The 12791-nt window shown below is 43.0% G+C and overlaps 1 protein-coding gene across 1 annotated transcript in view; it reads right to left on the bottom strand.

Annotated features, from left to right (window-relative positions):
• LOC126281749 (furin-like protease 2) overlaps positions 1 to 12268 on the bottom strand; it is a 710013-nt gene extending 697745 nt beyond the window's left edge. Inside the window, 1 exon segment of the mRNA XM_049980936.1 lies at positions 12043 to 12268. Within this exon segment, the coding sequence (XP_049836893.1) occupies positions 12043 to 12204 (162 nt within the window). The 5' untranslated portion in view covers positions 12205 to 12268.
• Between the last annotated feature and the right edge of the window lie 523 nt (positions 12269 to 12791).

Here is a 12791-nt window from a genome sequence, read left to right as displayed (position 1 = left end):
TGCTGATTTATAAATCTTCCCAAGTCACTTCTCGTTTTATGTAAACTGATGACCACATCGATATGAACTACGGTCATTGCCATCATGTTTCCTTTCAAACTTAAGTGGAAGACTTCCTAACCTCGTTAAACTACTCAACAACATATGGCTACATTACTTGCTACTTTCGTTTCGATTTGTCTACAAAGCCTATGATTCTCCATATATAGACAAGAAACAGTACGTTTTCTGACATCTTGTGTTACGCTGGACAAAGTAAAACTTACATGCATCTAGAATGAATCACAAGCAGTGCAAGCTGATATACATACTGGAACGTAGACGAGAGTCAGCGACAAAAAGATAAACGCTGATTTGGGACGACTTAAACCATAAGCTGTGGTGGCTGACATGTGTCGCCTTTGATGAATGAAAGAATTCAGTCAACAGACTTGGATGAGACGCCTTAAAGATGAAGTGTTTCCATTCAATACGGGACTAGAGCCTTATGGCTATCCCAGAGACAGACACTCAGGGGAACCGAAGGACACTGTAGCCTGACCGAGTAGCATCCATTTTTAGGCAAGACTGATACCTCCTATGGGAGGAACGTAATTACGAAGAAACCCTTCAATTGATCGAAGGAACAAGAAGGTACCACAATTTTTAGGGAATTGCAAGATTAGTGCAATATAACTCTCTTAGTAATACAAACAGGCACTGCAAGAAAGTCAACGCGAAATCGATGAAGAAAAAATGCTTGAAATCAAAAGACAAATTGTCGCTGAAATGGCTAATTCAGCACATAGAAAATTTAAGGCAATCTACCGTAAAATTAATAGCAAGGGCTTCAATATTAAGAGTGTAATGGATATTCCACTGTCAAACGCATAGGAGAGAACAAATGGCAGGAAAGATTACGTTACGGAGACGATTTGTCTCATGAAGTGGCAGAAGGGATTATGTACGGAAGACTTGGCGGACACAGTATTACTATCTAACCGAGTTTTGAAAGACTTGGTAACAAATAAGACAGAATGGATAATTATAATCCCATACAAATTTCAGAAACGTGTAGCATCTGGAATCTGGAGAAATGACGAGAGACTCACGGAGAAAACTCATCCAAAACATCCCGAATTCATCTTAAAAACTCATACATCGAAGAAAATGGCTCTGAGGTCATCAGTCGCCTAACTAACTTAAGGATATCACACACATTGTTGCCCGAGGCAGGATTTGAACCTGCGACCGTAGCGGTCGCTCGGTTCCAAACTGTAGCGCCTAGAACTTCACGGCCACTCCGGCCGGCATACATCGAAGATGCTACCAAGAATAATATACAGAGAGAAATTGAGGATTTCGTAGCTCAGGATCAGTTTGGCTTTCAGCAAAGTGAAGGAAGCAGAGAGACAGTTCTTCTTAATAGTGGGACCAAGAATTCAGAGAAAACAAGACACGTTATCTGGATTTGTCGATTTAGGAAAACTGTTGACAATGTAAAATGGGAAATAACGTTCGGGAGTTTCGAGAAAAGTAAGAGTAGGCTGTAGACAATGACGGGTAATATACAGTACGTACAAGGACCAAAGGGAAAGGAAGAGAATGGAAGATTGTCAGTTCTCGTTTTAAAAAGGGTGTAAGAGCGGGATGCAGCCTTTCGCCCTCCTGTTTAGTCCATATACCGAATAAGCGAATAAAACAGTGAAAATCACTAATCCTTTGCTTTCATGTTGGGAAATTATGTGGTTATTTGTTGTTGAAAGTTTTTCTACCCTGATAAGAGTGGAATTTTGATGCTGGATGTCACTCTATGTGAGTAAAATATTATTTCTCTGCCAAGGTGGGAACGTAAGGCATTTGTCTAAAATGATATCTGTAAGTGACAGTTTAGGACGCAATTCTCTAGGAAATGCAAAAACAGCCGACTGGGTGACGTGGGAGTTTGGAACTCGAGTTTCTCAAAACTTAATATGTGGGAAGTCAGCTCATTGGATAACTTTACAATATTTGGTAGGTGAAGGGGGTTGGACTACTGTTTTATAAAATAACGTTGGCCATTGTTTGGAAGAGCTGTCTCATTGCTGAGATATCATTTGCATCGGTTTTGTGCTGAGTAGAGACCAAAGATTGAATTATTGAAACACTCGGGTTTTGGAAACTCGGAGAAAAGGACGTGGGATAAAGAGGTGAAAGAGTGGTCTGCAGAAGACAGAGTAGCAGTTTCAAGAAACAAAGCAAATTAATCAGCATCAGTTAAGACCTGGAGATGGTGTACTGAAGCAGCGAAACTAGTAGCCATATAATAAATATTGTCGGAGGGACGGCTGTATCATTCACGTGGATGACCTCAAGTTTTTTATTATTTAGGGAATATATATATGCCGTAAATTCAACTAAGTACCTAGGAATTACAATTACGAACAACTTAAGTGGAAGGAACACACAGAAAATGTGGGGAAGGCTAACAAAAGACATCATTTTATTGGCAGGACACTTAGAAAAAGTGACAGATCATCTAAGGAGACTGCCTACACTACGCCTGTCCGTCCTCTTGCTGTTGATCCAAGGCCTGTTTCATTACTGAACGCGAATGGGTTGCTGGATCTATTTTAACTTCATCCAAGCCCTGTTGGCCGTCACGGGGTTCCTGTAGAGCTTCCACAGCTAATCTAGCGCTCTCGGGACATACGCAGTCGCGACTGTACTCCACCCGCACGCACAATACCCTACTTCACGCCGTTGCGCGTCTGCCACGAAGTGGACGAGCGGGTGACCTGTTCTGCATGCGCAGAATCATTTCAGGAAAAAGAAGACTGCATGCGCAGAATCATTTCAGGAAAAAGAAGAAGAAGTCTTTTACGAAACCAAGATCTATGTAGCAATAAGACTGTAGGTAGTGCTTGTTGAAAACAACGCTTTTCTATATAAAATAGTGAAGCAATTGGAATGCATCGCGAGTACTATCTACACCACCTTCTCAGAAAAGAAAGCTAACTACCTACATTTAGGTAGACACTTGTTATAAAATATGCATGCTGTGCACCTCTCCTCTCTCTATAGCAACACTTGTTTCTTCCACATTCTGCACTCCTATTTGAAATCAACCATATTGATATATGTACACTGTACTTAGTATTTTTAAATTCCTTGAGCGATTGACTTGTTACTTCTGAAGTAGCGGATACTGTAGGAACTCAGGTTGCCAATGGTTTGTGTTTGACCAGAGCCGATAATAGTACTAGTTTCTGTTGTTGTGTTCTGTCAGTTTGTTAATTGCCAGACGAGGCAATTACGTGAAAGATTTAAGGGTATCTCACACATCAGTTTCAGTTTCACTAACATGGCAAGGAATATGTTCATACATTCGTTTCATTAGCGGAAAACTCCACCACACTGTGTCAAGCGTTAATACTAGCATTTAAATAAAGTAATTGTTAGTAATTTATGTATAATATTAGCATCCTATTAAATATTAATAAAAGTAACAATATTTTACCAGCAGTTTACTTTCATGATAAATACACAATTTAATCCTTCTTGTCGTCACCATTATCTGTTCGCGTTAAAGCCAAGACAACCTCATCGCGAGATTATGTTGTGGCCCACAATCTAAGTCACTCTGAATGTAGTATTCATTATTTTTGGCTGGTGAGAGAGGCGGACATGCAGCCGCCAACCTTAAACAACTATACAGGGTGGTCTATTGATAGTGCGCGGGCCAAATATCTCACGAAATAAGCATCAAACGAAAAAATTACAAAGAACGAAAGTCGCCTAGCTTGAAGGAGGAAACCTGATGGCGCTATGGTTGGCCCGCCATATGGCGCTGCCATAGGTTAAACGGATCTCAACTGCGTTTTATAGAATAGGAACCCCCCATTTTTATTACATATTAGTGTCCTACGTAATGAAATATGAATGTTTTAGTTGGACCACTTTTTTCGCTTTCTGATAGATGGCGCTGTAATAATCACAAACGTATAAGTACATGGTATCACGTAACATACCGCCATTGCGGACGGTATTTGTTTCGTGATACATTACCCGTGTTATAATGGACCATTTACCGACTGCGGAAATAGTCGATATCGTGATCATGTAGGGCTATTGTGTTCAAAATGCCCAGCAGGCGTGTGCTATGTATGCTGCTAGGTATCCTGGACGACATCATCCAAGTGTCCCTACCGTCCGCCGGATAGTTACGTTATTTAAGGAAACTGGAAGTGTTCAGCCACATGTCAACCACGACCTGCTACAAATGATGATGGCTAAGTAGGTGTTGTAGCTGCTGTCGCGGCTAATCCTCACATCAGTAGCAGACAAACTGCGCGAGAATCGGGAATCTCAAAAACATCGGTGTTGAGAATGCTACATCAACATCGATTGCACCCCTACCGTATTTCTATGCAACAGGAATTGCGTGGCGACGACTTTGACCGACGTGTACAGTTCTCAGTTCTGCCACTGGGTACAAGAGAAATTACGGGACGATGACAGATTCCTTGCACACTTTCTATTTATCGACGAAGCGTTATTCACCAACAACGGTAACGTAAACCGGCATAATTTTTGCACTACTGGGCAACGGAAAATCCACGATGGCTGCGACAAGTGGAACATTATCGTCCTTGGTGGGTTAATGTATGGTTCGTCATTACGAGAGGAAGAATAATTGACCCCCATTTTATCGATGACAGTCTAAATGGTGCAATGTATGCTCATTTCATACGTAATGTTCTACGGATGTTACTACAAGATGTTTCACTGCATGACAGAATACCGATGTACTTCCAATATGATGGACGTCCGGCACATAGCTCGCGGCGATTGAAGCGGTATTGAATAGCATATTTCATGACAAGTGGATTGGCACGCACGGTCACCGGATCTGACGTCGCCGGATGTCTTTCTGTGGGGAAAGTTGAAGGATATTTGCTATCGAGATCCACCGACAACGCCTGACACCATGCGTCAGCGCATTGTCAATGCAAGTGCGAACATTACGGAAAGCGAACTACATGCTGTTGAGAGGAATGTCGTTACACATATTGCCAAATGCATTGAGGTTGAAGGACATGAATTTGAGCATTTACTGCATTAATGTGGTATTGACAAATAATCTCGCTGTAACAGTGTGCGTTCAGAAATGATAAGTTCACAAAGGTACATGTATCACATCGGAACAACCGAAATAAAATGTTCAAACGTACCTACTATCTGTATTTTAATGTTAAAAAACCTACTTTCTACGAACTACTCCCCTAATTAGTGAGCCATATGTTTGTGACTATTACAGCGCCATCTATCACAAAGCGAAAAAAGTGGTCCAACTAAAACATTCATATTTCTCTACGTAGTACACGAATATGTAATAAAAATGGCGGTTCCTATTTAAAACAAACGCAGTTGATATCCGTTTGACCTATGCCAGCGCCATCTAGCAGGCCAACAATAGCGCCATCTGGTTTCCCCTTTCCAGTTAGACAAGTTTCGTTCTTTGTAGTTTTTTCGTTTGACGCTTATTTCCTGAGATATTTGGCCGTGCCACGATCAATGGGCCATCCTGTATACGAGCCAAACGAGTTACATTTCCTTTAAAGTAATCACCAGCGTTGTGTAGAAACCGTTGTCAGCGATGTGGAAACCGTAGTATACCGTTAGCAGAGCCTGTTCTATTGATGGTGTGAATGCAGCGGTGTGCTGCTTGTCGAATCTCTGGAACAGTTCTGAAGCGAATGCCACGAAGTGGTGCCTTCATCTTCGGAATGAAATCTAAGTAACAAGGACTGAAGTCCGGAGGTTATGGTGGATGGCACAGTACTTCCCTTTCACATCGACTGAACAGAGCATTGTCGTGCACAACGATAGGTGGCTTGCGCAGAAAGTGTAGCCACTTCTTTCGCCAAGCTAGTCTCAGATGATGCTCAAAAAACGAACAACGGTACTGTGCATTTACGGTCTGCCGAGGAGGAACGTAATGCGTTAGGATAACACCATTACAGTCGCACACGAGATTCACCGTAACTTTAGACCGCAGCATTCGCACAGTCATCAGAACAGGCTCTGCTAGCGGTATACTACGACTTACGAAGGGCAGTAATAGGTGCAAACATGCAACTCTTTCATATTGGTGTGAATAAACTGTTGCCCCTCTTTAACTTCCAACACTCGTACACAGGGTTTACATGAAGTCCGGGAACACTTCGAATTATTTATTGCACAAGAACTAAGCACCCTACAGATGTCATACGTATTACATTTTGAACAGAAACTCTGAAAGCTTTATTTTTTTCTTCTAACATTCGATATGCGAACACTGAGTGATTCGGCAGACGTCAGTACGGTACTCGAATTCTTGCCATACCCGTTCCAGCATTTCATCGTCTACTGTGGCAGTCGCTTCCCATATTCTCTCTCTCGCAGCTCTGCTACATCACGTGGTAGAGGTGATACATACACCAGGTCCTTAATGTCTTCCCATAGAAAAAGTCACATTGAGTGATATCTAGTGATGGGGGAGGCCATTTTATGAAAAAGCTGTCCCCTTCTGTAGCACGTTATTTGCACTTGCCATGTTTACGACTATCGCTGACAATCGGCATATTACCAAACCACGCTGTGGCGGTATACATGAAAAAAATAATCTTTCAGCTCTGCTACATCACGTGGTAGAGGTGATACGTACACCAGGTCCTTAATGTCTTCCCATAGAAAAAGTCACATTGAGTGATATCTAGTGATGGGGGAGGCCATTTCATGAAAAAGCTGTCCCCTTCTGTAGCACGTTATTTGCACTTGCCATGTTTACGACTATCGCTGACAATCGGCATATTACCAAACCACGCTGTGGCGGTATACATGAAAAAAAAATAATCTTTCAGCTCTGCTACATCACGTGGTAGAGGTGATACATACACCAGGTCCTTAATGTCTTCCCATAGAAAAAGTCACATTGAGTGATATCTAGTGATGGGGGAGGCCATTTTATGAAAAAGCTGTCCCCTTCTGTAGCACGTTATTTGCACTTGCCATGTTTACGACTATCGCTGACAATCGGCATATTACCAAACCACGCTGTGGCGGTATACATGAAAAAAAAATAATCTTTCAGCTCTGCTACATCACGTGGTAGAGGTGATACGTACACCAGGTCCTTAATGTCTTCCCATAGAAAAAGTCACATTGAGTGATATCTAGTGATGGGGGAGGCCATTTTATGAAAAAGCTGTCCCCTTCTGTAGCACGTTATTTGCACTTGCCATGTTTACGACTATCGCTGACAATCGGCATATTACCAAACCACGCTGTGGCGGTATACATGAAAAAAAAATAATCTTTCAGCTCTGCTACATCACGTGGTAGAGGTGATACGTACACCAGGTCCTTAATGTCTTCCCATAGAAAAAGTCACATTGAGTGATATCTAGTGATGGGGGAGGCCATTTCATGAAAAAGCTGTCCCCTTCTGTAGCACGTTATTTGCACTTGCCATGTTTACGACTATCGCTGACAATCGGCATATTACCAAACCACGCTGTGGCGGTATACATGAAAAAAAAATAATCTTTCAGCTCTGCTACATCACGTGGTAGAGGTGATACATACACCAGGTCCTTAATGTATTCCCATAGAAAAAGTCACATTGAGTGATATCTAGTGATGGGGGAGGCCATTTCATGAAAAAGCTGTCCCCTTCTGTAGCACGTTATTTGCACTTGCCATGTTTACGACTATCGCTGATAATCGGCATATTACCAAACCACGCTGTGGCGGTATACATGAAAAAAAATAATCTTTCAGCTCTGCTACATCACGTGGTAGAGGTGATACATACACCAGGTCCTTAATGTCTTCCCATAGAAAAAGTCACATTGAGTGATATCTAGTGATGGGGGAGGCCATTTTATGAAAAAGCTGTCCCCTTCTGTAGCACGTTATTTGCACTTGCCATGTTTACGACTATCGCTGACAATCGGCATATTACCAAACCACGCTGTGGCGGTATACATGAAAAAAAAAATAATCTTTCAGCTCTGCTACATCACGTGGTAGAGGTGATACATACACCAGGTCCTTAATGTCTTCCCATAGAAAAAGTCACATTGAGTGATATCTAGTGATGGGGGAGGCCATTTCATGAAAAAGCTGTCCCCTTCTGTAGCACGTTATTTGCACTTGCCATGTTTACGACTATCGCTGACAATCGGCATATTACCAAACCACGCTGTGGCGGTATACATGAAAAAAAATAATCTTTCAGCTCTGCTACATCACGTGGTAGAGGTGATACATACACCAGGTCCTTAATGTCTTCCCATAGAAAAAGTCACATTGAGTGATATCTAGTTATGGGGGAGGCCATTTCATGAAAAAGCTGTCCCCTTCTGTAGCACGTTATTTGCACTTGCCATGTTTACGACTATCGCTGACAATTGGCATATTACCAAACCACGCTGTGGCGGTATACATGAAAAAAAAATAATCTTTCAGCTCTGCTACATCACGTGGTAGAGGTGATACATACACCAGGACCTTAATGTCTTCCCATAGAAAAAGTCACATTGAGTGATATCTAGTGATGGGGGAGGCCATTACATGAAAAAGCTGTCCCCTTCTGTAGCACGTTATTTGCACTTGCCATGTTTACGACTATCGCTGACAATCGGCATATTACCAAACCACGCTGTGGCGGTATACATGAAAAAAAATAATCTTTCAGAGTTTCTCTTCTAAATGACATATGTATGATATCTGTACCAAAGTGTTTTTTAGGGTCAATTACCACTTTTCGTACCATTTAGATAAATTTTATAAATAGTTTGGCAATTTCTTTTGATCTTCTGATGGCTTTATTAGTCGGTAAACATCGGCGTCATCTGCAAGCAACCTAAGACGGCCTTTTCATATTGTCTCCCAAATCGGTTACATGGGTAAGGAACAGAAAGGGCCTTGTGGAACCCCAGAAAGCACTTCTGTTTTACTCGATGACTTACCGTCAATTACTACGGACTGTGAGCTCTCTGCCAGGAAGTCACAAATCCAGCCACGTAACTGAGACGATATTCCATAAGCACGCTATTTCACTACGAGCCGCTTGTGTAGCACAGTTTCAAAAGCCTTCCGGAAATCCAGTAACACGGAATCAATTTGAAATCCCTTTTCAATAGCACTCAACGCTTCATGCGAATAAATTTCTTGTTGTGTTTCACAAGAAAGATGTTTTCTAAACCTATGTTGGCTGTGTGTCAATAGACCATTTTCTTCGAGGTAATTCATTATGTTCGAACACAATATAGGTTCCAGAGTCCTGCTGCATATCGACGTTAATGATATAGACCTGTGATTTAGTCGATTACTCCTACTACTTTGCTTGAATATTGATGTGACCTTTGCAACCTTCCAATCTTTAGGTACGGATCTTTCGTCGAGCGAACGGGTGCATATGATTGTTAAGTATGGAGTCAATGCATGAGCATACTCTGAAAGCAGCTTAAATGGCATACACTCTGGACCAGAAGACTTGCTTTTATTACGTGATTTAAGTTGTTTCACTACTCGGAGGACCATTTACTTCTACGTTACTGATGTTGGCAGCTGTTCTCGATTTGAATTCTGGAATATTTACTTCGTCTTCTTTCGTCAAGGCATTTCGGAAGGCTGTGTTTAGTAACTCTGCTTCGGCAGCACTGTCTGCGATACTATTTCCATTGCTACGCGCAAAGAAGGCATTGAATGTTTCTTACCGCTAACATACTTCGCATACGACCAAGTTTCGAGATAAACTTTCGTTGTGGAAACAGGTAGAAGTATCCGCGCAAAATTTCGAGCTTCCGTAAAAGATGAATCATCTTAGGGATTTTGCGTCTGTTTAAATTTGGCATGTTTGCTTCGTTCTTCCTGCAACAGTATTCTGACCCATTTTGTGTATCAAGGAGGATCAGCTGCGTCTTTTGTTAATTTATTGGGGATACATCTCTACATTTCTGCCGATACTATTTCTTTTAATTAAAGCAACATCTGCTCTACATTTATATTATTCATTTGGAAGCAATGGAGATTGTCCTCAGGAAGGTGTCATGTGAATTTTTATCTCATTTTTTGAATAGGTACACGACTGGCCATTAAAATTGCTAAACCAAGAAGAAATGCAGATGATAAACGGGTATTCATCGGACAAATATGTTATAGTAGAACTGACTTGTGATTACATTCTCACGCAGTTTTGGTGCTTAGATCCTGAAAAATCAGTACCCAGAACAACCACCTCAGGCCGTAATAACGGTCTTGATACGCCTGGGAATTGAGTCAAACAGAGCTTGGATGGCGTTTACAGTTACAGCTGCCCATACAGCTTCAACACGATACCACAGTTCAACAGTAGTAATTCGTCAGGACTAGTGACTCGCGTATTGTGACGAGCCAGTTGCTCGGTCACCATTGACCGGACCTTGTCAATTGGTGAGAGATCTGGGGAATGTGCTGGCCAGGGCAGCAGTCGAACATTTTCTGCATCCAGAGAGGCCCGTACAGGTCCTACAACATGCCGTCGTGCACTATCCTGTTGAAATGTAGGGTTTCGCAGGGATCGAATGAGGGTAGAGCCACGGTCGTAACACATCTGAAATGCCACTTCGAATTTTCAAAGTGCCGTCAATGCGAACAAGAGGTGACCGAGACATGTAACCAATGGCACCCCAACCCATCACGCCGGGTGATATGCCAGTATGGCGATGATGAATACGTGCTTCCATTGTAAGTTCACCGCGATGTCGCAAAACTCGGATACGGCCATCATGATGCTGTAAACAGAACCTGGATTCATCCGAAAAAATGACGTTTTGCCATTCGTGCACCCAGGTTCGCCGTTGAGTACACCATCGCAGGGGCTCCTGTCTGTGATGCAGCGTCAAGGGTAACCGCGCCGTTGGGATCCAGCACGGCGTTCCGTATTACCCTCCTCAACCCACCGTTTCCATATTCTGCTAACAGTCAATGGATTCGACCAACGCGAGCAGCAATGTCGCGATACGATAAACCACAATCGCCATAGGATTCATCAAACCTTTATCAAACTCGGAAACGTGATGGTACACATTTCTCCTCCATACACGAGGCATCACAACAACGTTTCACCAGGCAACGCCGGTCAACTGATGTTTGTGTATGAGAAATCAGTTGGAAACTTCTCTCCTGTCTGCACGTTGTAGGTGACGCCACCGTCGCCAACATTGTGTGAATGCTCTGAAAAGCTATTCATTTGCATATCACAGCATCTTCTTCCTGTCGGTTAAATTTCGCGTCTGTAGCAGGTCATCTTCGTGGTATAGCAATTTTAATGGGCAGTAGTGTATATTTTTCGTTTATTTTTTGAGGATTCTGGGGTTACAATATTGAATGTCGCTAGGTCAATTCTTTGTTCACTAAGGCCTGTATCCCTTATGATGCTTGTTTTTAACTCTGTTTTTTGCTAAGAGGTCAAGTGTGTTTTCACAACCTTTTACTATTCGTGTGGGCTCATGAATTAACCGCTCGAAATAATTTTCTGAGAATGCGTTTAGCGCAATTTTGGATGATGTTTTATCCGGACCTCGGGAATTAAACATATATTTTTGCCACTGACCTTGATGATGGTGGTAGGAGGCTGTTGGTACCAGCTGATATCCGAGCGGTAATGCTGATAACGGTTAGGAGAGTGGGGGTAATAGATAATATCTGATTGTACACAGGCTTAATGCTCTCAGTGGTCTCAGAAAGATTCTGAATCACTGCTGAGAAGATATCTGAGGAGAGGCTCGTACTAATTACTGACACTGCCGTCGGCTAACTTGTTTTAAGGGCTGGTGAGACTGTCAAAACCGGTTTAGCCAGAAAGACCATATATGTGAACACTCACAACTTCAAAACTGTTACACTAAGCTGCACCACGAGCTGCGTCGTTTGGACCGTTGGCGGCAGCTATAAGCTGTGTGGTGGCCCCATTGATACGATCATGGGATACCTTGCACATGGGAAAATATCGGCCCTGCAGACATTCGTGTTGCTACCAGGGAAGCAGGCTACCTGTCCGAGGTTGACGAAGCCGTTGCGGCGGGCAACGTCGTCGGCAGCGGTCGCGCCGCCCTCGACGCGCACGGCGAACTGGTTGAGGAAGACGCCGGGGGCGGGCGCCGAAGCAGCCCCCAGCGCCGCCGCCAGCAGCGCGCACCGCAGCCACAGCTCCATGGCCGCCTCCAGCCGCCGCTACGGGCTCATGGCGGCCCAGCGCCGTCCCACTGCTGCAACACACCGCGGCACAGCGTATAAGCCGACTAGCCTGCTGATCAGCTTACAAGACTGCACGTTTATAACAAATCTTTCGCTGTTTTACCCAACTTAGAGGGAAAACTATTTATCTTATGGGTAACAAACTGTATAGGAGTGACTAGAATGATGATAATATTGAAAAGAACAGGTGTACTGTAATCCAGTGTCGTTTGTTCTAGACATGACAATCAATTTCGGCTCGAAAAACCGTAGTCTTCAGGTCCCAAGCGTAATCGGCCATCAACGTAGGAACCACAATGGCAAGACCAACAGTCTTCAAATGGAACTAATACAATCTATTAAGCATAACACCCCAGCATGTGCCATAAACAAATTAGACTGTATTGGGTCCAAAGTCAAATTTATTCCGTATCTTCATACCAATAACAAGCCCATCAATGGTCGTCTGGCGTTGCTGGTTGTACACGCTGGCGTAACGTGCCTAATAAGTTGTACTGTCGTACTGAAGACTCCGCCAGTCTTTGTCAATGTGGTTCTTACGGTGA

Source organism: Schistocerca gregaria, chromosome 7, assembly GCF_023897955.1.
Source record: "Schistocerca gregaria isolate iqSchGreg1 chromosome 7, iqSchGreg1.2, whole genome shotgun sequence".
NCBI classification, from domain to species: Eukaryota; Metazoa; Arthropoda; class Insecta; order Orthoptera; family Acrididae; genus Schistocerca; species Schistocerca gregaria.
Note: the sequence above shows the minus strand (reverse complement) of the source record. Positions and strands in the feature narration are given on the sequence as shown.